General features: G+C 42.1%; 1 protein-coding gene across 3 annotated transcripts; it reads right to left on the reverse strand.

Annotated features, from left to right (window-relative positions):
• On the reverse strand, window positions 1-24023 carry LOC112249146 (inositol 1,4,5-triphosphate receptor associated 1-like). Of its 3 annotated transcripts, XM_042321001.1 has the most exons (24): window positions 23747-23759; window positions 19693-19819; window positions 19237-19396; window positions 18592-18856; window positions 13051-13263; window positions 10832-10950; window positions 10549-10610; window positions 10007-10180; window positions 9366-9443; window positions 9195-9241; window positions 9049-9105; window positions 8286-8783; window positions 7992-8070; window positions 7361-7487; window positions 7224-7254; window positions 6423-6563; window positions 6192-6323; window positions 5335-5488; window positions 5187-5236; window positions 4830-4982; window positions 4633-4697; window positions 3652-3783; window positions 2219-2350; window positions 1-2095 (listed from the first exon to the last, which is right to left on the reverse strand). In XM_042321001.1, exons 5-24 carry the CDS (start codon window positions 13120-13122, stop codon window positions 1849-1851), a joined length of 2550 nt encoding a protein of 849 aa, XP_042176935.1. In that variant the 5' UTR covers window positions 13123-13263; window positions 18592-18856; window positions 19237-19396; window positions 19693-19819; window positions 23747-23759; the 3' UTR covers window positions 1-1848. The 3 variants fall into 3 exon arrangements, with proteins under 3 accessions (XP_042176935.1, XP_024274592.2, XP_042176934.1); XM_024418824.2 differs by lacking the exon at window positions 19693-19819 and having other exon boundaries at window positions 23747-24023; XM_042321000.1 differs by lacking the exon at window positions 19693-19819 and having other exon boundaries at window positions 7361-7463; window positions 23747-24022.
• Window positions 24024-25661: the final 1638 nt, after the last annotated feature.

Below are 25661 nucleotides of genomic sequence, written 5' to 3' on the forward strand. Positions count from 1 at the left end.
TGCGAGTTTTAAGGCACCTTTATTTCAAGGCGAAAATGACACAACAGAAAACCCTGGCACGCATGCGGGAAGAAGATTTCTCATGCTGTCTAAAAGTGCTCTCGTACATTAAGGAAATCTTTCAAAGCTCGGAGGACGCAAACCAACACAGTAACAACACAAACAAACAAGAACCATCAGCTGCTAAATATTGCACTTGAGGAACTACTTTGGAATGTGTTTATATTATAGATTTTCCAAAAAGTATCTGCTTAAATACCAAGAATATAGATATTTTACTAATGATAAAAACAAAAAACAAAAAAAACATATCTATGTCTTTAAATATCTCTGTAAATCTCTTCAGGGGATGTCCTCTTACTGGACCTGAGAGAATGAACATAAAATAACAGAGTGGTAGATGAATGTACATTAGTTTAATGTCTACTGTGACATTTGTCTTAGGGAACTCATCAGGAATCATCCATTTTCGCCCATGGGGCCACATTCAGTCCTCCAGGATGACATTCAGAGTAGGACCAGGAATAAGAACAATACATTGTGAATACATACAGTGAGGTCCAAAAGTATTTGGACCATGACATATATATATATATATTTGGGAGGGCTCTGTACATCAGCACTTGGGATTTGAAATGATACAATGATTATGAAGTGCAAACTGTCAGCTTTGGTTTGAGGGTATTTTCATCCATATTTCATCCATCAAAAATTACAGCACTGTTTTGTACATAGTCCCCCCATTTTAGGGAACCAAAACTATTTTGACAAATTCACTTCTATGTGTAACAAGTAGTCAAAAGTTTCGTATTTGGTCCCATATTCATATCAAACAATGACTACATCAAGCTCGTAAATACAAACTTGTTGAATGCATTTTCAGTTTGTGTGTCAGATTATTTTGTGCCTAAAATAAATGAATGGTAAATAATGTATTGTGTATTTTGGAGTCAATTTTATTGTAAATAATAATAGAACATGTTTCTAAACACTTTTAAATGAATGTGGATGCTACCATGATTACGGAAAATGATGAATGAATCGTGAATAATGATGAGTGTGAAAGTTACTAAGGTGTAAATATCATACCCCCCAAAAATGCTAATCCTCCCTGATCATTCTGTTCATTGTGTCATTCAGGATTATCCGCAATCATGGTAACATCCACATTAAAGTAGAAGAGTTATTGTATTAATATTATAATATTATATTCTTATTTATAACATCAAAATGACACAATACATTTTTTACCATGAATTTCTATTGGGCACAAAATAATCTGAAACACAACCGAAACAAACTGTGAATGCATCCAACAGATTAGTAGAGTCATACGTCAAATACTGCACTTTGGACTTCTATAATACGCATATAAGTGAATTTGTCCAAAACCTTCTGGCTCCCTGAAATGGGGGGACTGTGTACAAAAAGTGTTGTCATTTCTAAACAGTTCACCTGGTATGGATGAAAATGCCCTCATATTAAAGCTGACAGTCTGCATTTTAACCTCATAGTCATTGTATCATTTAAAATCCAAAGGTCCTGGATCTCACTGTACAGAAGAAAATATTTCATCACACTATTATACTTGGCCCCCTAAGCAACAATCATATATCACCATCACAAACACTTGGGCAGCTTTCCTAACACGACATAAATATGCCTTGATAAAGTTTATGATCATTAGAAGGCTTGTCCTCTGAAACCAATAAAAAAAACTCAATAAACGCTCCCAAAGATACATCGCCAAACCCTTCAAAACCCTATATTCAAGTTCAGCTCTTGTATGGTAATGTATCATGGAAAGAATTGTCTGTGGACTGAGAGAAGTATGAGACAGGCTCTTTGTTATTCTGGAGTGGGATTCTTTGGCTGTACTCCTACATTCAGTTCAAAGATCTTCTTCTTGCCCTGGACCATGGCTTTTTCTGCCGACATGTCCCCATGGTTGTTATAGCGATCACTAAAGTATGTGAAAACATTGACGACCAGAAACGTGACCAGGAACAACGTCAAAACAATCCAGAGAAGTCGGTTACCGCGGAAAATCTTGGGGCAAAGCCGGTCAAGGACAACTAGGACATCTTCAACCTTACTGTAAAGGCAAAATTGAGAGGGGATTCAGAACAATTCAAGGTATACACCCAGTCACCATACAGCGGCTAGTATAACTACATAATAATTAATTTACAATTGATCTACATGAAGTGAAAATCACCTGCTGAACTTTTCTTTTCTGATGATTTCTTTTCCTTTTCCTTCATCCTTCTTTTCTGTCTTTTCCTCTACTTTCTCCTCCTCTTCCTCCACCTCTTTGATTTCTTTGCTTCTCTTCAGTCCCTCTTGGTAGCTGTATTTGGAACATTACAGTTGTTTTCTCTTTAAAAGGCACATGAGCTGATAGTAGAGGAAGTATCAGCAGTGGCACATTACTACCATTCAAAAGTTTGGGGTCACTTAGAAATGTCCTTGTTTTTGAAAGAAAATAAACATTTTTGTTTTGCTTCATTAAATAGTACCCGCAAAACACCAGTCTAAACATCAACAGTGAAGAGGTGACTCCAGGATGCTGGCCTTCTAGGCAGAGTTCCTCTGTCCATTGTTTGTGTTATTTTGCCCATCTTAATATTTTATTTTTATTGGCCAGTCTGAGATATGGCTTTTTCTTTGCAACTCTGCCTAGAAGGCCAGCATCCCAGAGTCGCCTCTTCACTGTTGACTTTGAGACTGGTGTTTTGCAGGTACTCTTTAATGAAGCTTCCAGTTGAGGACTTGTGAGTCCTCTGTTTCTCAAACTAGACACTCTAATGTACTTGTCCTCTGGCTCAGTTGTGCACCGGGGCCTCCCACTCCTCTTTCATTCTGGTTAGAGCCAGTTTGTGCTGTTCTGTGAAGGGAGTAGTACACAGCGTTGTACGAGATCTTCAGTTTCTTGGCAATTTCTCGCATGGAATAGCTTTCATTTCTCAGAACAAGAATAGACTGACGAGTTTCAGAAGGAAGTTATTTGTTTCTGGTCATTTTGAGTCTGTAATCGAACCCACAAATGCTGATGCTCAAGATACTCAACTAGTCTAAAGAAGGACAGTTGTATTGCTTCTTTAATTAGCACAACAATTTTCAGCTGTGCTAACATTATTGCAAAAGGGTTTTCTAATGATCTATTAGCCTTTTACAATGCTAAACTTGGATAAGCTAACACAATGTTCCATTGGAACACAGGAATGATGGTTGCTGATAATGGGACTCTGTACGCCTATGTAGATATTCCATAAAAAAATCTGCCATTTCCAGCTACAATAGTCACTTACAACATTAACAATATCTACACTGTATTTCTGATCAATTTGATGTAATTTCAATGGACAAAGAAAATAGCTTTTCTTTCAAAAACAATGTACTTGTCCTTTCTAAGTGACCCCAAAATTTTGAACGGTAGTGTATAAACGACTTTACTTTATTGCAATGCTGACTGTACTGAATGTACAGTATACTTCGTTGAGTATTCATATTCTATTATGTACTGGGGCTATTATGCCAGTACAGTACAGCCAGTGTTGAGCCACTCCCCTGTCAGCCTGCACAGGGTGTGTGTCTGTGGGTATGTGTGTGGGTGGTCAGTGTGAGTGGGTACATAGAAAAGGGCCTCACCCTTTATTGTAGGCCTCCTCCTCGATCTTTGCCTTGATCTCTGATCTGATCTCTGATCTGATCTCCTCTAGGTTGACGGAGGGCTTGGCTGGGGCAGATGGCTCAGCTTCCTGCTCTGCTACACTCTTTCCACTGCATTGTTTCATAGCGGAAAAAACACATAGAGCATTTTACCAACAGACATCATGATGAGAGTGAAGAGTGCATCATGGTCATTAGGCTTTCCATCATAACACTGTGGCCTTGTGTTAATGGACAGGTTGGAACGCAGTTGAAAGGCAGCGTGCGGGGATGGCACCATCACTGCCAGGTAAGCTTGCGTAAAAAACAAAAGTACGAAGGCAAAATATGTACATGGGGACTCTTAAAACGTCCCTGGCTTTTACTGAGCAGACACTTGATACATTGTTATTGTCTCTCTTGCTTTGAGAGATCCTGAGATTTTGGCATGGGGCGAACTAAGAGAGCACATCTCCATCTCCCTCTCCCTCTCGCTCTCCCTCTCCCTCTCCCTCTCCCTCTCCCTCTCCCTCTCCCTCTCTCCTGGCTTTTGTCAAGCTCCCCAGCCCAAATGTTTAGATTACATCTCAGAATAGCCCATCAGCCAGTTGCAGTTGGGTTTTTATGGAATGTTGCACAGTTATTTTGGGTGCATAGACAATCTGGGAGTTGCATAAGGGTAGTGCAGTTATCTGCTGTGTATGGCCCCTGGTATCCAGATGGCAATGATTAATCAAGTTACTCCCCCGGGAACACTTCCTGAAGGTCAAGTACATGAGGCAAATATTCTGATACAGCACAAGATGTCTTCTGATAAGGGTGTACATATATTAAGGCCCCGCATCGCCCATTGTTTCACAGCTCTGTGAACTGACCTTGGGAACCAGTCAATACAGGCAAGGAGATAGATTGTGCTGAGTACAGTATGTACAGTATATTTGTGGGTATGCATTAGGTCAACATTATGACAGAGGAACATACCTCTCATCTATAGCTGGCTGTGTTGGCTCAGTGGGAAAGTTGCTTTTCACACTGTTGGCTTCACACTGTAATTAACAAGAATGAACAACATGCATGTAGACGAAGCAGACTAATAAACTTAAATAGACAGGATATTACCCTTTATCATGTGGTCAGGTTGACATCCTGAGAAGGTTGTGATTGGGTAGAAAACATACCAGGACAGGAAGTGCTTGGCCCATGGTGGGTTGGGGGCTGGGTCCCATGGCAACGCTGGGGCCGGGTCCTGCCATGACCGGGGTCTGACCAGGGATGTTCAGGAGGTTAAATTTGGGGACTACTGCAACACTGACCCTCCGTCTGGGCAAAGCCTGATAAGGAACAATTGGAAAGGAGGGAGAGAGAGAGGGTGAGAGATAGAGGGAAGAAGAAAATAGAGGGAGAGTTCAGTTGGGGGGGGGATTATCCTTAAAAATATATTGAGAAGTGTCAACCTGATATAACCAGTCAAATCCAGTGCATACTTTCAACAACAAACCCAGTGGAAACACTCTGTTCAACACTACAGCACCAACCTTTCCCAGGGTCAGCGACATTGATCTGGATGGCCGTGGGACTCCATCATCTAACCAAAGGACACAGGAGAATGCAGTTTAAGTCAATCAACATTTTGCAACAACTCGCCTATCATGCACTGGAGATAAAGGGTTTGTGCAGATGTACCTCCAGTGTCTATGGATCCTCCATAGCAGCGACTGGAGTTCTGGTTGGCCAGCTTCTTGAACTCCATCAGCTCAGCGTGGTCCTTCTCATAGGTCCTCTTCAGATTCTCCACATACTGCATCATCACCTCTGTGGCCTTGTTCATACGTTTCTCCTGTCACACAAAGGGTTCCAAAAGGGTTCTTTGGCTGTCCCCATAGGATAACCCTTTTGGGGTTCCATGTAGAACCGTCTGTGGAAAGCATTTTACTTGGAACCCAAAAGGGTTCTACCTGGAACCAAAAAGGGTTCTCCTATGAGGACAGACAAATAACCCTTTTAGGTTCTAGATAGCAGCAACGACAGTCATTACTCTCTATGGGCAGGAGAGTTAACCATACAGTCACACGAGAGCGAGAGAGAGAGAGAGAGAGAGAGAGAGAGAGAGAGAGAGAGAGAGAGAGAGAGAGAGAGAGAGAGACTCCAACACTGTAGAAAGCCATCATCATGTCAGGTCTGGGATCAGGTTTGGGGTCAGCAGCAATATGTTGTTAGTCTAATCACAAGGGACTTGTGTGACGTCTAACAACGGACATACCCCTGAGTTCTTCCCTAGTCATTCATTGGAGTTGGCTTTGGCGTGAACGATAACCTGAGGGAAAGCATAACATCAAACTAAATCGTTCATAAACATAACTTATCTGTCCAAAAACAAACATACCCATAGCCCTGAACATCCCAAAGTGTTTTTCTCATGACAGGATCATGGAAAAGTTTTCACTTTCACTCAATGTTTTCTTCTCTCATTCATGGGTTTCCTCGAATCATTAGTGTACCCTGTGGATGGCCTATCCTATCCTATGCCTGCGTTCCAGTACCTGTCTGACTGCTCCAACCATCTCAGCTCTGCTGGAGAGCCTGGTGGCCAGACGGTGCAGTACTGCTACTGTCTCTATGAGGCACTGGTAAGACTCCCGCTGCTCCATGTTACTCCACTGTGGTGCTGTGCACTGAGGAGACAACACCAACAAAACACAGGTATTTTATAAGTGAAAGTGAATCACAACTCATTTATTTTCCTGTGTCATCATGGCCGACTAAAGGCTGACCTTCAGAGAGCCTTTGAATTCTTCCAGTTCCTTCTCCGTGTTCTCCTCGGTCAGGGTCCGCTCCCGCTCCGCCTGTTTGAGCCGTGTCTCCAGAGTGTAGTTGTCGTTCCGGAACGCCAGCGACAGTTGAACAAACGCGTTCTGTGGGGAGGATATGACTGAGTTTAATGTTCATTAAACCGTCACCAGGGACACATTAGATACCATTATTAAGGAATGTGACACACCAACTCACTGGACCTCCACAAAACTGTAAAATAACTGTTATGCTAGCAATGTACAGTATGCGGTAATGTAAAGCACAACTACACCAGCTGGCTACCCAGCTGCCATATAGAGCACCAACTAGCCAGTGTGTTGACAGTGCTGCTTGCTACCAGGCCTGAGATGAGCCTATAACGTGCAGCGATGCTGACAGATGAACTCCTGGTGCCATGCTGTCATGATCAAACGGTCTTTGCTGCAGAATCCCAAACATCGTCGCAGAGTACCGAGACAAGCGTTGAGAGGAAATCGGGGACTTTGACTGTCCTAGTGCACAACATGTATCCCCCTGGGAGGAACCGGTGTCTGGGCAGGCGGGGCTATAGCCTAGGCCAAGTGCTCTGCACTCCAACAACACAGCCATGTTTGCATTTTCTTCTTAGAGACAGGAAATCATTAAGGCTCTCATTAGTCTCAATCATGGGTAGGGACTAGGGGCTTCCTGTACATTACATTCATGAGGCCACAGACAGAGGGAGAACATGCAATATAAAACTGTTACTGTTGTATAATACACTCTCCAGAGTAGATACTAACCTCAACTTCTTTTTCCGTGAGTGGAGGTGCACTACAAAATAATCAGAGAGGAAATATAGGTTCAGTATGTAAGTAGAAAAAACCTAAATATATGGTCAAAGGTCATTCCCTGTCAGTCTAAATACTGTGATACCCACCAGCCTGGTAGCCCTCTGTGCAGTTTGAGTTTCCTCAGCATGATGTCTGAGATGTTGGGCATGGCGTCTGACTTCTCTTTAGCCTCCTCATCAGTAGGAGACCCTGCAGGGGGCAGAAGAGAGGGACCAGGCCACACACACACACACACATACACACACACATACAACCATTAGATAGTTACAACGTGGCAATCTGGTCTCTATGGGAAAACCTAATTTATTTAAATGATCAGATTAGTATTTTGATAATTGACCTACTTCTGAACAACATTGTACTGCAATTTTCTTGGATCACAAACTACTTCACTGATGTCTTTTCAAAGTTTGGGCAAACCAATATTAGCTGACTGGGTTCTCTCATGTTTTAGTTAACACTCACACCATCTGCTGGTGCAAACTAAAAATAAAATTTCAGGTTGCCAATAAATTGCAGCTCGGTGCAAACTTAGAACAGAACATGCCCTCAGTTCTAAGGAAAATCTCTTGGGGTCAGTAAGGACTAGCATCCTGTGACGTAGCTGGGAGCCTTGACTCCTTTCCCCCTCACTAGATAAAAGTCTACTGTCCACAACCAATGGTCTGTTACACAGCACTGTCTCCTCTCCAGTTCAGACACGGGGTAACACAGTACCTCTTTCCTGTTCAGCTGTTTCACTCAAGTCTGCCAACTTTGACCCCACAATGCTTTGGTTCCGCATCAGCTTGTGCTCCTGTATACAGAAGAACGGTGCACATTTAGATTTTTAAGAGCTTTCATGTTGTAATAACAAGACCAAAACATTACAAGAACAAAACATTCTCTCTCATGATTTTAGCATTTACTAAAAGGCTTTTAAATCCCCAAAACATGCAATAAATGTCATATTAATGCTGTCAGGTGAAACTCAAGGGATGAGCCCCGGTCGTTAAAAGGCTCCCATCGTACCTCTCTTATTTTGGACAGCTTCTGCACGTTGACAGGCTGTACAGGGAAGTCCTTGTACCCAGAGGACTTGAGCAGGGCATCCCGGGTCTTGTCTTGAAAGGAGAAGGTTTCCTCGTTTGTAGGGGGGAGACTTGGTGCCCCATTCCTGGCGTTGAGGGTTCCAACAGTGTCCCAGGACACAGCTCTCATGAGGGGAGGAAAGGCCCCGATTGTCTTGATCTCTGCCGTGCAGGGGGCCTGTTGAGTGGGGGGCCGAGGGACAGGCTTGGCCACCCCAGTGGCAGGGGCCTGGTTGGGGGCTCGAACCAGACCCTCCTCTGGCTTATTGACTAGTACTGGTTCTGGGCAATTCTTAGCTGTTACCCGGGGGTCACAGTTCTCCTTCTGGCCCCCATTGGGCTCCCTGGGGGGTGGGGGGCCAGAGTAGCGGGGAGCCAGGGTGCCTGAGGACACCTTACGCTTCTCATTGGGCTTCCAGTCCACCAACCTCCTGGTGCTCTAAAAACAGCAATATCATAATTCCTTAAACACTGTCAATTCAGGAGAAACAAATAAGATTTTCTTGGAAAGGGGGCACAAGAATGTCAACATTTACAATTTTCTACCGTAAATGAATTATTGTATCCAACATAGCTATGAGCATAGCTATTCTGGAGTGTAAACTCATGAGGGTTTTACTAACTACGTATTGCATTTTCATGTATGACTAACTGTTCCAGGGTGCCACTTGAGAATGAGAGTGGTGGTGAGAGTGCTGTGCTACCTCATGCTCTGGTGTACTGGTGTCAGCCTGCTCCCTCGTAGATAGAACCTCCAATCGCTGCCAGAGAGGAACACAAATCAACACACATCAACATAGTGTTAAAACACCACTACTGAGTGCATCAGAAAAATCCATACTGGTCTTACCAGGCTGACAGGCGATGAGGGGGCATAGTTCACCTCTGTGGCTACAGCTGAAAGAAAAAGGTTTACAACAAAAGCTGTTTAATTAAATGTATTTTTTTATATTTTTAAGCAAGGCTTTTCATGCACTCCATTGAAGAGAGTGAGTATTCTCTAACAGACAGAAAGATGTACCTATTTGAGGGGCTGTGATAAGAGAGCTGCTTCTGGACGGTGCAGGTGAGGAGGATGGTGTGTGGTTAGGAGAAAGACCTGTGGATAAAACACACACATGTTTTATGTTTGGGCAATGAAAGTACAGTATACTGCATCAGCATCGCTTTCCAGATAACAACGCAACAATAAAACTATAGTTATTGGGACTTCATTTGATATCTGTCACTGTAGTCTGTTACGTGATGGAAGACTGGACTTATCTGGCGTGCATTCAGAATGCTGCAAGACGAAGGCATGAGGGCACGTACGTGATGTTCAGATAACTCCGGAAGTCAAGATAGAAAAATGCAGCAATTACAATGACTCACTTACGCAACTCAGCTAGCAGACCTGAGGGACCCTGTTTCACTTGTATTTCATAACCAATGTTAAGAGTCAAAATATTGTTAAACCAAATCTACACTTCAACAGCTGACTAAATCTCTACTGTGCAAATAGTGGTCTTAAACTGAAGAGCTTAATAACGTGACATTTTTTGTATCATCTTTCTGCCTCTGTCTTACATACTGTATACTATACAGTAAGACTTATCGTAAAGTACTTGTATATTTCCCTGTTTCACTTGTATACCAATCTGTAAACCAGTGAGTGTCTCTCACCTGTGGGGGATTCAGAGAGGCTGCAGGTGGACTTTCGACCCCTGCGGCTCAGGAAGCGGTCGCTGACTTTCTTGGCCTCCTGCAGCAGCACCAGGTTCTTCTGACGGTCCTCCTCTGAGAGCTGCAGCTCAGGCAGATGGTCTTTCACCAGGTCTATCACATTGCCTGTACTGTCTGAGAAGGATACACACACACACACACACACACACACGTAATTAAAACACAAACAGAGACAATAAGAGACAAATGGCAACAACCAATAGTCTTCTCTCTGAGCTCAGCACAGAGCAACAAGCCAACATCAATAGTAATCAAAGCAGAAGCATCCCAGCGCTGAGAGCTTGGGCTATGCTTTTCTAAGGACAAAGGGCACCAGTCAGAAACTGATGACCAAACTTAGACATTTCAATAGATGGAATTAAATTAGCCATACAATGTTATGAAGAAAAAAATCCCAATGGAACTCACATTTTGAACAATGGACTTATGTACGTTTTTAACACAAGGCTATATTTAGCCTTTAAGTATTTGATTGTACCCACCGACAATAGTGATTGGTCCTCCCAGGGAGTTTCGGGACAAGCGAGATCTGGGACTGTGTGGTCTGGGAAAGAGAAACGTTTAAAATGAACAGACGCCGTGTTCTTACGACACAGTCTTTATTTACATTTAGCTACTCTAAACACTTGAAGAAGGACAGATTTTCTTTTCTAGAAATATCTCGATCCTGGCTTGGTTAAAGTGGCAAATCTTTCAAGAGGTGGTTTGCTCTCAATCCATCTTGACATGAACAGTCCTGTTCTCAGGATGAAATAACACATGTACCTGGTCTGTTCCAGAGGTCGACCGTCTGCTTGGACCACGGTCACGGTCGCTTGCTTTGGGAAGACAATGGTGGGAGCAGGCATCGCCACGGTAACTGCTCTACTTTCAACTGGTGTATACTAGATAGAAAGACATGTGAGAAACAAAAGGTTATGCAGCAAGACCAGAACTAGACTGCATGAAAACGGTTTTGAGTGGACTTTTGAGGGACCTGGATCGCAGACATGGGATCCTACCATAGAAAAATCTGATATTGTCTCTCAAATAGAAGGCAAATTCATAGATATGGATATTGTTATTGCAATGATGTAAATTGGGGGACATTTTCATTTAAATCATTCAAAACATAAAAGCATTCAACACAAGGATTACAGAGACATTTGAGTAAACATGTCACCAATTGGCGTGTGTCACCGCAAAAGCACTTTCTCATTCTCTACCCTTTAACCTTCCTGCTTATGTACACATCTATAAAATATTGTGTACACACCTTCACAGAGATGTTTGGTGACTTGGTTCCCCAAACTGAAGACTTGGTGTTTTCATAAGCTTTTAATGTCGATATTAATGTGAAGACAGAGCCAAATATACACCTTAATGTCTCTCTAGACCCTCCCTGATGTTGACCATGGCTGGGACTGTATGGGGAACGTGGTGGAATCCGCAGGAGGAAAAAGACTTCAAGGCATACCCATTTCAAAGCACTTTTAAGGGGAAAAATAAATACACTTGTGGTCCTCTGTGATCGGTGGGTATTTCAGTGAGGCACTTAGCTCTGTTGACTAGCAGGTGGTCCATGGTTTCCAGCAGCAGCAGCATTTTTAGCTCAGCAGCACAATGTCAACAGCCTGAACCCCTGAACATCAGAAACTCTAGACAACGTCCCTCTGGACTAAACACATCCTGAACTCACTGGACCTCAGCATCCCAGGAGAGTGGAAGGACAGAATGAACACTCACTTGAACCAAGTCAACCATATGAAGTATATTTCCAACATTAAAGATCAGGCTTATATACCCTGTACATGTTTTATTGATATCCTAGAGTCCCAGTTCTATCCTCAGAGAAAATTATGCAAATAAACAGGGAGGCATTAAATTAACCTTCACTGAGAGCTTCACTGTGACCTTTGTCCTGGAAGAGAATGTGAATAAATGTTATCCCTGTAACAGTCTAAAACTGAAAGGCCAGGGCATTTGTTTAATAAAGGAGGATCATTTCTTACGGCTGCCATACCCCCAGGTTAGATTACAGAGGCTCATTGCATTCCTCAGTGAAGTCTTATCTAGGCCGTGTTTATGACTGAGTGAAACGAGTGACAGTATACTTCTAGGAGGTGTAACTTAGTGGTTCTGGTGAGTCATCCGCTCAACACAAATCTGTATATAGGTCCTGATTGTACACAGACAGCTTTCAGGAAGCCTCTACTTTTTGTCTCAAAAACAGAGTTTCAAGAGCATGTTTTCTGGGTAGACATACTGGACTAGGCAAAGCCACATTCAGAGACTCATAAAACATCCAATCTGTCCACTGCTCTGTATAAGTCTACTCAGCTCAATAAACATTAGGGTGGGGAGTCACACAGGATCTGAACAGATGACAGAACAAAACAATGAGAGACAGTGCAGTCTTCAAAGTAGAGCCAAGATCTGGAGTGGTCTGGACACACTGTGCTAACCTGTCTTGACCACCAGCGCAGTGCAAATTATCTCATCAACACAAAAAACAGGTAATAAGAGGCTCTGGGAAAAAAAAGGTTGTAATCTGGACAGAAGAGGAAAGAACATCCTGCTCATGTTTTTGCTGGGATTAATTACATATTTTCACTGCTGAGTGAAGCTTTGTTCCTGAGCCAAAAACAGAAGTGGATGAAACGCACCCATAAAGCACAGGAATCCCAAACTCAAATCATGAATGAATTAAAGTCTGGTGAAAGACAGTGAAAGGATTCATTGTTACTAAAGATACACACATCCAAAACACACTAACATGTATTAATAATGAATATGTGAGCAACACTATGAGCATAGATATGAGCTAAGACTAATGCTCATATTGCTCATATGCTATTGTTACTCACACATTCATTGCAAATCAGTATAGCTTGTCAATACTGAGGTTCTAGGTTCTGTATTAATGAGATAGTGTCATGTATAGCTCTGAGTGCAACATACCACAGCTTTAGAGTGAAGGTTTAATGTAATGGATAGGTACTCACTGTGCTGGGTGAGCTGGAGGAACTGTCGAGCTCCTCAGGGGAATCCTCCTCTTCTTCCGGGAGGACGGGCATAATGGGGGGCTGTGGGGCTCGGGGTCGTGTCAGGGGGAAGAAAAAGGGACTCTCAGCTGGAGTGGGTTGGGTAGGGGATTCCTCTAACTGCTGTTCAGTCTGAACCCAGGGAAAGCAGTACAACTCGTGGCCCCCTCCTTCCTGAAACCAGAATTATATGCATGCAAGCAGGAAGTCACACAGGTACAAGTGAGAATAGGCAGCCTCTGATAGCTTCTAACTATCAGGGAAACCACAAAGAAGCATGACGCTTCCTCAAATAGGATAAGTGTATAGATACATTTGCTTGAACGGGTGTGCCAACTGGTGGTGGCTATGTCTGTTTGAACTTTGATGTTGGAAGACAAAAACCTATGATGTCATAAGGAAAGGGCCTTGTAGACATACATTCAAAGTCTGTAAATAGTATTGCAGTTGCACTGTTCTGGTCATCTCCGTGTAAAAGGACCAATGAGCACCAACATGTGACGCTTATAGGTTACATATCACATTTGGTGTCAAATGAAAGTCTATATTATTAGAAGGCATAGATTTTTCAATCATTTTCCATTTTAAAAAATGTGGCATAAGTCAAAACTTTGATTTGTGGATAAACAGATGGAAAAGGGGTCTTAGTAAACATCTTCCAGAAAAAGTCTTAAAAAGGTATTAGAAATACATTAAAAACAATCATGTTGAAGTAAAGACCCCTGCCAACTAATATCAACACTTCTATTTAGTTTTGCAGAAAGGATTTGCCTTCTGTAAGTTTAAGTAATATTGCCTCGTGTCTTGTCATTTTGTTATCAAAAACCCACATATCTTTAAGATGTTTTCTAATTTCTCTCCCTCATGAGGAGGGAGGATAATGACATTTCACAGAAATAACAAGTAATGGTAGACCTACTGATTAGTTATAATGTTTCTACTGATAATAATATTGGTAACAGAGTGATTGAAAAATCTGCAACATAATGACTGCAATTGAATTGGCCAAAATGGAAAATCATAGTAGTCATAAACCACAGTTGCAGTACAACAGAGTACAGGACAGTGGAGCACAGTAAAGTAGAGTACACTATAATTGATTGGACTCTACTGCACTGTACTTTACTGTACTGTACTGTGCTCTACTGTTCTCTACTGTGCTGTACGATGTCCAAACTTGTGAAACATAGATGTCTATGATTGGTACATATTTGGTCCGGTCTGTGTAGAATAATACCCAAACATGCAAAGGAGGATATTACATTTATCTACCTTTGTGTACCTATTCAGGTTGTATCACCATGAATATAAATGACATTCACAATTGCATTTCTGTATAGTCCAGATCAAGGACCCATGATGTGATTTCTGTTACCATCATTATACTATCGGGTGTTGATCCACTTCACGTACTAACCAAAATATACTGAACAAAAATATAAACGCAACAGGTAAAGTGTAGGTCCCATGTTTCATGAGCTGAAATAAAAGATCCCAGAAATGATCCGTATGAACCAAAATCGTATTTCTCTCAAATTGTGTGCACAAATGTGTTTACATCCCTGTTAGTGAGCATTTCTCCTTTGCCAAGATAATCAATCCACCTGACAGTTGTGGCATATCAAAAAGCTGATTAAACAGCATGATAATCACACAGGTGCACCTTGTGCTGAGGACAATAAATGTTCAGTTTTGTCACACAATGCAATGCCACAGATGTCTCAAGGTTTGAGGGAGCATACAATTGGCATGCTGATTGCAGGAATGTCCACCAGAGCTGTTGCTAAATCATTTTATGTTAAGTTCTCTACCATAAGCCGCCCCTAACGTAATTTTAGAGAATTTGTCAGTACGTCCAACCGGCCTCACAACCTCAGACCACATGCAACCATGCCAGCCCAGGACTTCCACATCTGGCTTTTTCACCTGCAGGATCATTTGAGAGCAGCCACCCGGACAGCTGATGAAACTGTGGGTTTGTACAACCAAATAATTTCTGAACAAACTGTTAGAAACCGTCTCAGGGAAGCTCGTCTGCGTGCTCGTCGTCCTCACCAGGGTCTTTACCTGACTGCAGTTCGGAATCGTAGTTCGGCACCTTCAATGGCCACTGGCACACTGGAGAAGTGTGCTCTTCACGGATGAATCTCGGTTTCAACTGTACCGAGCAGATGGCAGACAGCGTGTATGGCATTGTGTGGGCGAGCGGTTTGCTGAACAGAGTGCCCCATGGTGGTACGGACAGCAAACACAAATTGCATTTTACAGACGGCAATTTTAATGCACAGAGATACCGTGACGAGATCCTGAGGCCCGTTGTCGTGCCATTCATCCGCCTCCATCACCTCATGTTTCAGCATGATAATGCATGGCTTCATGTCGCAAGGATCTGTACACAATTCCTGGAAGCTGAACATGTCCCAGTTCTTACATGGCCTACATACTCACCAGACATGTCACTCATTGAGCATCTTTGGCATGCTCTGGATCGACGTGTACGACAGCGTTCCCGCCCATATCGAGCAACCTCACACAGCCATTGAATAGGAGTGGGACAACATTCCACAGGCCACAATAAATAGCCTGATTAACTCTATGCAAAGGAGATGTGTCGCGCTGCATGAGGCAAATGGTGGTCACAACAGATACCGACTGGTTTTCTGATCTACACCCCCTACCATTTTTTAAGGTATCTATGATGACAGATGCATATTTGTATTCCCAGCCATGCGAAATCCATAGATTAGAGCAGTGTTTCCCAACCCTGGTCCTTCAGGACCCCCAACAGCACACAGTTTCGTTGTAGCCCTTGACAACCACACCTTGTTCAACTCATTGAGGGCTTGATGATTAGTTGACAAGTTGAATCAGGTGTGCTTGTCCAGGGTTACAATAAACATGTGTATTGTTGGGGGTACTCGAGGAGCAGGGTTGGGAAACATTGGATTAGTAAAATCTTTTAAATTGTTGCATGTTGCATTTCTATTTTTGTTCAGTGTAGATTTTTTTCAAACTCAAGATGCCATATCAGAGCTAACGCCCAATTCTTTCTGCAGACATCTTTTAATTATTTTAGAGTTTTTGGAAAAGGTGGTCAAATAAAAAACTGAGAGATATTTTACTGTCATTCTGTTAACAAACTTTGCATCTGCACTGTTCCTCTAATAAATGTGTTTTAGTAACATTTTCAGTGGCAGTTGTCTGGACGTAGTGCTCGCGCCTCATGAAGATGGATTACTGGGCTGAACACTCTAACAACAAGTGGCTATTTGGTTATAAATGATGGACTTTATGGAACAAATCAGTAATTTATTGTCGAACTGGGATTCCTGGGAGTGCATTCTGATGAAGATCATCGAAGGTAAGTGAATATTTATAATGTTATTTCGAACTTCTGTTGACTCCAACATGGCGGATATTTCTTTGGCTGGATTGGGCTCTGAGCGCCGTACTCAGATTATGCTTTTCCCGTAAAGTTTTTTTGAAATCTGACACAGCGGTTGCATTAAGGAGAAGTCTATCTTTAATTCTGTGAATAACACTTGTATCTTTTATCAATGTTTATTATGAGTATTTCTGGGATTTGATGTGGCTATCTGCAAAATCACTGGATGTTTTGGAATCAAAACATTACTGCACGTAACGCGCCAATGTTCACTAAGATTTTTGGATATAAATATGCACATTATCGAACAAAACATACATGTATTGTGTAACATGATGTCCTATGAGTGTCATCTGATGAAGATCATCAAAGGTTAGTGATTAATTTTATCTATATTTCTGCTTTTTGTGACTCCTGTCTTTTTTGACTTGGCTCTGACCTAACATAATCATATGTTGTGCTTTCGCTGTAAAGCATTTTTTAAATCGGACACGATGGGTAGATTAACAAGAAGTTTATTTTTCATTTGCTGTATTGGACTTGTTAATGTGTGAAAGTTACATATTTCTAAAAAATATTTTGGAATTTCGTGCGCTGCCTTTTCAGTGGAATATTGTCTAGGGGTTCCGCTAGCGGAATGCCTGCCCTAGAAAGGTTAATAAACTGCATGCTTTCCCGAGTTGTAGTTGGAGGACCACACAACATATCATCACGATATGATAGTTAGTATATAAATATTTGCCCATGAAGGCGTTTCCAGCACTATTTCTCAGATTATTAATTTAACCGACACAGAAAAGATCCCACCATGTCGAACAAACAAATTGTTTGTTGGCATTTACACAACTTTTTTCATGCGTTAATTAATCCGCATGAAATGGTTGCATGAAAACGTGGTTAATAAGATACTTAATTGCTATCCAGAAATGATTGGATATTGAGATAGGAATGGCTGGATTGGGCCTTTAAACTTCGCAAACATTGTAAAGTGAAAGAGAGAGTCTCAGCGTCACTCTGTTACAATGGATTTGCCCTTCTCTCAAATAACTTGGTTATGATGCAATTAATTATCATTGCAATATTCCAGATCCAGCACAAATCTCTAGCGGCATATTACTGTAATAACGTATCAGACAAACCACCACACAGACATGTCAGCTGCTTCTCTCTAGTGTTAAACCTGACTAGCAAGTCCTGCAGCTTCCAGCACTGTGCATAAACAAATGTGACCTTTGTCTCCCCAGAGGCGGGGGCGGATGAGCCAAATTAATCTGGGAGAACGGGAATCCCAGAGGAACGCATTCTTCCAGCTATTAAAGTTAGACTTGTTTAATTCTGAGAATGAACAAAGAAAAACAAGATACCGTTGCCTTGCAACGAATCTGAACATCTATGACAGGCAAATTAAACTGGGAGGGCAGCGAGGTAGCACAATGGAGGATGAAAGGTTAGCAGTGTCGCAATTAAATCGTCATAGAGCAAGGTTAGTTTGAACTACCATATTTATACTAAAACGAGCATATCTAACCACACAATTGCAATCACAATCGCAGTTATATCGCAATCACAATCGCAATTATGCTTATCCTGTCCATTTCAACATGCCCATGGAAATAATACACTCGGAAAATGTCATTCAGCAGAGCCAGAATCATCTAAATCAGACATGCCATCAGTCAGAGCTCTGTCGGGGTTGACGGAGATCACATTCTTACCGGAGTCTCCCTCTCTGAGCCTAATGGTCTTTGCCAGTGCTCACTCCAGGACTCCCTGCCTCCATTCCAACCCCGCCCAGCCCAGGCCGTCCTCCCTCATCCTGCCCTGCCTCTCTATCCATCAGCCAACCCGTGCCCCCCACAGCCAGCACTCAAGCACCACTCACTCCGCTTCTCGGTATGGGAGGGGTTTTTTGTGTAGGAAACCATGGCTTTGGAAGGATGTGGACACCTTAAATGGGTAAAATAACTTGCTTATGTTTCTGTCTCTGCCCATTTAGAATAGTGTGTGTGTGTGTTTATTTTTAAACTACAATGATTTGGGAATCACTCGAGTATTTAATAATAAAAGAGGCTATCCTCATTAAAGTAATCATTAAAAAGTGTTCAGTCCTAACTTACCTTATCTGAGCCTGTTATTAAAACAGTCGGTAGAGCTTGAGAATGGAAACTCCCACAATGCTCTAGATCACACCCAATATCTGTTGGTTGTAATGCATTGCTCCTCCCACTATCTTTTGGTTCAGAGGCTTTACTACCAGCACTGTCTTCTGGGTTTGATGGCTGACTCCTCCCACAGTCTCCAGGCGGCAATGCTTGGCCACTCCCACAGTCGCGGGCCTCTGACTGACAGTAGTCACGGCAACTAGGATCCTCCGATCTGAGACTGATCAAACACATCAACACACTGTTCTTTATCCATAATCAACAGTTAAATCTCTCCAAAATCATATCAAACACAATTATAACCAGTATATCAGCTTGAATATTTGTAATAACTTCCACAGCTTCCTGCTATGTGAAATACCACCACCTCCTCATTCTAAACCCGGAGAGGCGGGCCTTTCCTAACACACTTTATGCAATCCTTTGACAGTTCCCGCTTCCTCCTAGGAATGTACTGAGTGCCCCTGTAACTTATCGGGGAGCTGGTGTGGCATCCCTGCACAGTCTCACCTTAGCCTAGCTCTTCAGTTGTGGGAGGATGTACATCTAAACACATGCAATATCCTCTTCCTGTAAAAGAGAGAGAATATGAACACTAACCCTGCTACATTCTCCTCAGTGTGAGCGGCAGCGTGACTGCAACAGGCAGACTGGGGGGGTGTATCCGTTGGGAACGTAAGTGAAGGGGCACACTCGTACTGGAGGAAGACTTGTGATAGGGACACTGGGGGTGTTTGTGTCTCTGACACTGGGATGGAACCTATGAGAGGGAGGAACCAACACGGTCAGACAGGGAGGTCCCAGTCACACTAACAACATGGCAGTATAGGCAGCAGCAGACATTTGAAAACAAAACACATTAAACAAGCAGATGGACAGGAGATAGGAGCAGAAATGACAGGCAGATGAATGGTGGCACTGTATGACCTGCCAAAAGGAAGTGGAAGATATGTGAGGTGCACATGAGCATTTCACTGTACCTATTTTACCTGCTGTAAACTGTGTATGTGACGAATACATTGGATTTTGATTTGAAGACGACAGTGGATCTATTACCTAAAAATGCAGGTGCAGGACCATTACTGCTGGTACTGTTGTGCTTTTGGTCTGGGACAAAGTCAGGACATTTGGCCTGGCTTGTTTTGTTGTCATCAGTGCAGGGTGCCTCTGAATCGTCACAGCTCTGACAGAGCGAAAACAACATCTTCCATTAATCCATTCATGAACTATGATGTGTCATCCACACTCAACATCTCCTAGCCCCTACCTATGTTTAATAATGTTTTATGGGGCTGTTAGCCGTATCAGATCTAGCTGATTTTGACGTAATAAAAAAAGAGAGAATGCATCAATGGATTTTTCTGACATGCCGGCAATGAGGAATTCCGTGCCATGTGTTCAGTATACACTAAGCAGAAGGGAAAAACAATAAGCTGTAGAACAGAACACATTCACCCTCTTATCATTGCTCATAAGTCATCCAGAGTGCACATTTCATTGAGGAATGGCTTCCTGAGTCCAGACACAGTACAGTAACAGTATATGCTGGTAAATGTCATGACAAACATGGCTGACGTGGCTAGAGGATGCTGGGAACGTGAGGCTAATAGACCTATCCCTCACAAGGGAGGAAGTAGACTGTTTAGCGGTCTCCTAGGAATAGGGATATTTAGGGATATTTAGACAAAGCCTCAGGAAGATTTTTTAAATGTATTTTACCTTCATTTAACTAGGCAAGTCAGTTAAGAACAAATTCGTATTTACAATGACGAGGCCCCGGTGCACAACTGAGCAAGAGGACAAGTACATTAGAGTGTCTAGTTTGAGAAATAGATACCTCACAAGTCCTCAACTGGCAGCTTCATTAAATAGTACCCGCAAAACCCCAGTCTCAACGTCAACAGTGAAGAGGCGATGCTGGCCTTAAATCACTATCCTGTTATGGCCTTCACAAAACATAATGTCCAGATAGGCCAACTTCCTACAACTGGAGCTGTGTAGAACCACTCACATACAACACAAAATGCACCCGGATTTCCTGTCTAACATACTACAATAAACATATCATTGATTTGTCATGAACGTTTATAACCAGCTGTTATAAATCTCTAGCGCATTATCAAACATCAGAGAATGCTATTTTCATTAGTGTGAGGGTATAGTGAGGTCAGGTTCAGTACCGAAGGTCTCCTCCTTATCAAGCCTGCGTATTTACTCCTACACACTTCTATATCTGTACATGATGAAGGAGATGACATAGGGAGAACACTTTCAAACATAGTTAATATACTGATAAAAACAATCATCTAAAGAACAGTCACACAGTGACATACAAAGGCAGTCCAGAAAGACTGCTGTACTGTGACTGTGCAACAATGCAAGGTTTTTGAGACACTGTAAAGCATTTTTTATTTCTTTCAAATTAATATTATTATTATTATTATTAATTGGTTCCACAGCTTTTTGTTTTGTTTACTCAACCTTTCGGTCAATTTTACCTGAACTTAAAAAAATGTGTTGGCCCAAACTTAGCTCCAACATTTGAAAAAGTAGGCAAAGATTCAGTCAACTTTAAACAATGTTTGCTTAAATTGTCTCATATGTTCATTCAACTATAAATTATTATTTGGGTGGCGTAGCAGGAAGACCAGAAGGCCTTGAACCAAGAGATTGTGAGTACAAATCCCAGGTGAGGACATGTTGAATAATAAGGACTGTATACAGTGCCTTGCGAAAGTATTCGGCCCCCTTGAACTTTGCGACCTTTTGCCACATTTCAGGCTTCAAACATAAAGATATAAAACTGTATTTTTTTTGTGAAGAATCAACAACAAGTGGGACACAATCATGAAGTGGAACGACATTTATTGGATATTTCAAACTTTTTTAACAAATCAAAAACTGAAAAATTGGGCGTGCAAAATTATTCAGCCCCCTTAAGTTAATACTTTGTAGCGCCACCTTTTGCTGCGATTACAGCTGTAAGTCACTTGGGGTATGTCTCTATCAGTTTTGCACATCGAGAGTCTGATATTTTTCCCATTCCTCCTTGCAAAACAGCTCGAGCTCAGTGAGGTTGGATGGAGAGCATGTGTGAACAGCAGTTTTCAGTTCTTTCCACAGATTCTCGATTGGATTCAGGTCTGGACTTTGACTTGGCCATTCTAACACCTGGATATGTTTATTTTTGAACCATTCCATTGTAGATTTTGCTTTATGTTTTGGATCATTGTCTTGTTGGAAGACAAATCTCCATCCCAGTCTCAGGTCTTTTGCAGACTCCATCAGGTTTTCTTCCAGAATGTTCCTGTATTTGGCTCCATCCATCTTCCCATCAATTGTAACCATCTTCCCTGTCCCTGCTGAAGAAAAGCAGGCCCAAACCATGATGCTGCCACCACCATGTTTGACAGTGGGGATGGTGTGTTCAGGGTGATGAGCTGTGTTGCTTTTACGCCAAACATAACGTTTTGCATTGTTGCCAAAAAGTTCAATTTTGGTTTCATCTGACCAGAGCACCTTCTTCCACATGTTTGGTGTGTCTCCCAGGTGGCTTGTGGCAAACTTTAAACAACACTTTTTATGGATATCTTTAAGAAATGGCTTTCTTGCCACTCTTCCATAAAGGCCAGATTTGTGCAATATACGACTGATTGTTGTCCTATGGACAGAGTCTCCCACCTCAGCTGTAGATCTCTGCAGTTCATCCAGAGTGATCATGGGCCTCTTGGCTGCATCTCTGATCAGTCTTCTCCTCGTATGAGCTGAAAGTTTAGAGGGACGGCCAGGTCTTGGTAGATTTGCAGTGGTCTGATACTCCTTCCGTTTCAATATTATCGCTTGCACAGTGCTCCTTGGGATGTTTAAAGCTTGGGAAATCTTTTTGTATCCAAATCCGGCTTTAAACTTCTTCACAACAGTATCTCGGACCTGCCTGGTGTGTTCCTTGTTCTTCATGATGCTCTCTGCGCTTTTAACGGACCTCTGAGACTATCACAGTGCAGGTGCATTTATACGGAGACTTGATTACACACAGGTGGATTGTATTTATCATCATTAGTCATTTAGGTCAACATTGGATCATTCAGAGATCCTCACTGAACTTCTGGAGAGAGTTTGCTGCACTGAAAGTAAAGGGGCTGAATAATTTTGCACGCCCAATTTTTCAGTTTTTGATTTGTTAAAAAAGTTTGAAATATCCAATAAATGTCGTTCCACTTCATGATTGTGTCCCACTTGTTGTTGATTCTTCACAAAAAAAATACAGTTTTATATCTTTATGTTTGAAGCCTGAAATGTGGCAAAAGGTCGCAAAGTTCAAGGGGGCCGAATACTTTCGCAAGGCACTGTAGTTTCTGGGAGTCCACAGTGAGAGTAAATTTCAAAGCAAACAGAGTCGAGGGGGCCAAGCTGAGCTGAGGGCCACAGAGTTACCTCACGGCAAGGCAGAGGGCTGGCCTCGCTGCTCCCTCATGATAAAATTAGCTGAGCAGAGCGTTTTCCGACCCCCTTCTCACCTGTTACGTAAGCTCTCTGCCTGTTGCCAGATTAGTTTAAAATGTGGTTGTGTGAAGCACAGGGAGTACAGAACCGGCAGAGGAAGTGGTGGTTACACAGCCACCATCCCAGATAACAGGATATGGAGGGAATGTGAGAAAGATGAGAGATGGATGGTGAGCGATAGAGGGGGAGGCAAGTGAGCTTGTTCAAAACACCAATGCCATTTAGATGATCATGGCTATATACAGTATCACAATAAAACAAATAAATCATTAGCATCTGCTGGTCCATGCATAGAATCCCAGTATCTGCAACTTTCAACCAAGTCTTGTAATTATTGTTCTCCCTTAGCAAACCATTACTATCTTCCAATAAGTGACAGCCAGTAAACCCTCACAAGAGATATACATATTCCAACATAATCCCAAAATGATGATGAACTGCGCAACTGTTTAACATGGCTGTCAACTCGATGCACATAGCCAAAGATACTAATGATAAAGTGCATGTCATGCAGCTGCAGACTCTCTAATCTCTAAACAAATAAAACGTGCATGCAATACATCATCTCTACCTGTCCACAGAGCAGAGAATAGATCAATAGCTGTACCTGTAACCTCCTGTGAGAGATACAACCTCCACTGCTTAGCTCCACATAAACTCCACATAAAACACCCAACAGAACCTTCCCTCAGTCAAACTGTAATTCCCAGATTTTTTCACAGAAAACCTAACTATCCCTAGCTGTCTCTATTCCTTTCTTTTCCCTGTCTTTTTTTTCCCAGGACCAGCCTCTCTTTCACTCCTGGGAGCTTTGACCATTTAAGGAGAAGGCTCTGTGTGCCTCTCTGGGCTGCTGTGTATGTGTACAGCTTTTCTCTGAGGCTGCCGCTCCACTCCACTCAGCCCTGACTGATCACATCTCCTGAATCGTACTCTGCCTGGGAGCGCTAAGTCACTATTTTTTTCTCTCTGTGATCATTCTTGTGGGGGCAGAGGTCTGACCAGGGAAGGGTAGAGTTTGGACGTGTGTGTGTTTGATCAAAACACTGTATAACTCAAACTATCATTCCTCCATCCCCCACCAGATCGGAGTCTAGGACATGGTTTAGGGTGGAAACAGTCTTCCAGGCAGTCACATAACCTCAAGAAATGAAGGGTGGGTAGCTCCTACTGAGCCCCTAAAATAAACACACAGACAAACACAAACATTCATACTCATGCACACATGTGCTTCCTCTGTTCTATACATACAGAGGCAAACAGACTAAAAAAGCTCTTCTGATAAACTTCTCGAATATTGTGGATTATCTGAGGTTCTAAGCTTCTTTTTTTTACAGGTAATTAATAGACCATAAGACCATAAGAGACAGTATGAGAAACAGGGGACACTACATATCACATAAAGTAAGTGGAAGGTGGAATCAGTAACAGCAGACACATTATGGAACCTATTTACATTTGGAATCAGATCTCAACAAAGAGAAAAGGCCTTCTGTTAGTGTGTGATTATTAAATGATCCAATAATGACACAGCTAGCCTGTATCTCACTGTTCTGGGAGCAGCAGTTTGCAGTTTGCTCTAATATGGGCTGACATGCCTCTGCTACAGTGTGAGGATAATTGTTTATCTCAGGTTTGGGTGTTTGAAGCCCAGAAAGGATTAGAGAGGAAAGGAGAAAGGGCTGTAGAAAACATTCTAGATATTCCTCTCGTATTTAACTCGATTAAAGGGTGGCAGGTAGCCTAGTGGTTAGAGCGTTGGACTAGTAACTGAAAGGTTGCAAGATCAAATCCCTTAGCCGACAAGGTAATAATCTGTCGATCTGCCCCTGAAAAGGGCAGTTAACCCACTGTTCCTAGGCCGTTATTGAAAATAAGAATTTGTTCTTAACTGACTTGCCTAGTTAAATAAAGGTAGATTTTAAAAAACATGAGCTGGCGCACACCCAGAATAATAGTTTGTGTGAAGGTGCTGACTAACGGCGAATAAACTATCAAAATAAAGTAGTCGCACACTCCATATATAATCTCCCAGCAAGTTAATGGGTATTTACCAACGTTTCGGCATCACTGTGCCTTCCTTGGGGTAATGTCATGAATACTTGAACCAGGTTATGTAGACACACAGTGCAATTAGTGTAACCAATGACAGTAGTGAGGGGTGTGTCAAAATTAGTAAGTTAATTAAAATTAATTTGTGAAACTGTTAAACAATAGTATATGGCATATTAAATATATTACGCTATTGTTATCATATAGAAACATAATGAAATATTGTGCATCAACATACATTATTGTTTCATTCAATTTCACATAATAATTTCGTATTTCATTTTTGTTACATGTAATCTTTTGGTTCAACCTTAATATATAAGGAACATCATCAACTGGGGGAACATACTGTATTAAGTGTACGCTAATAAGCTGTAAAAATAATAAACATATTTCTTCAGACACCCACATACAGGTCGAAAGATCCCTGTCAGGGGTATCATCTCATGTAAGACCAAGGGAGTATTCTA

The sequence above is a fragment of the Oncorhynchus tshawytscha genome, linkage group LG04 (assembly GCF_018296145.1).
Source record: "Oncorhynchus tshawytscha isolate Ot180627B linkage group LG04, Otsh_v2.0, whole genome shotgun sequence".
In the NCBI taxonomy this organism is placed as follows: Eukaryota; Metazoa; Chordata; class Actinopteri; order Salmoniformes; family Salmonidae; genus Oncorhynchus; species Oncorhynchus tshawytscha.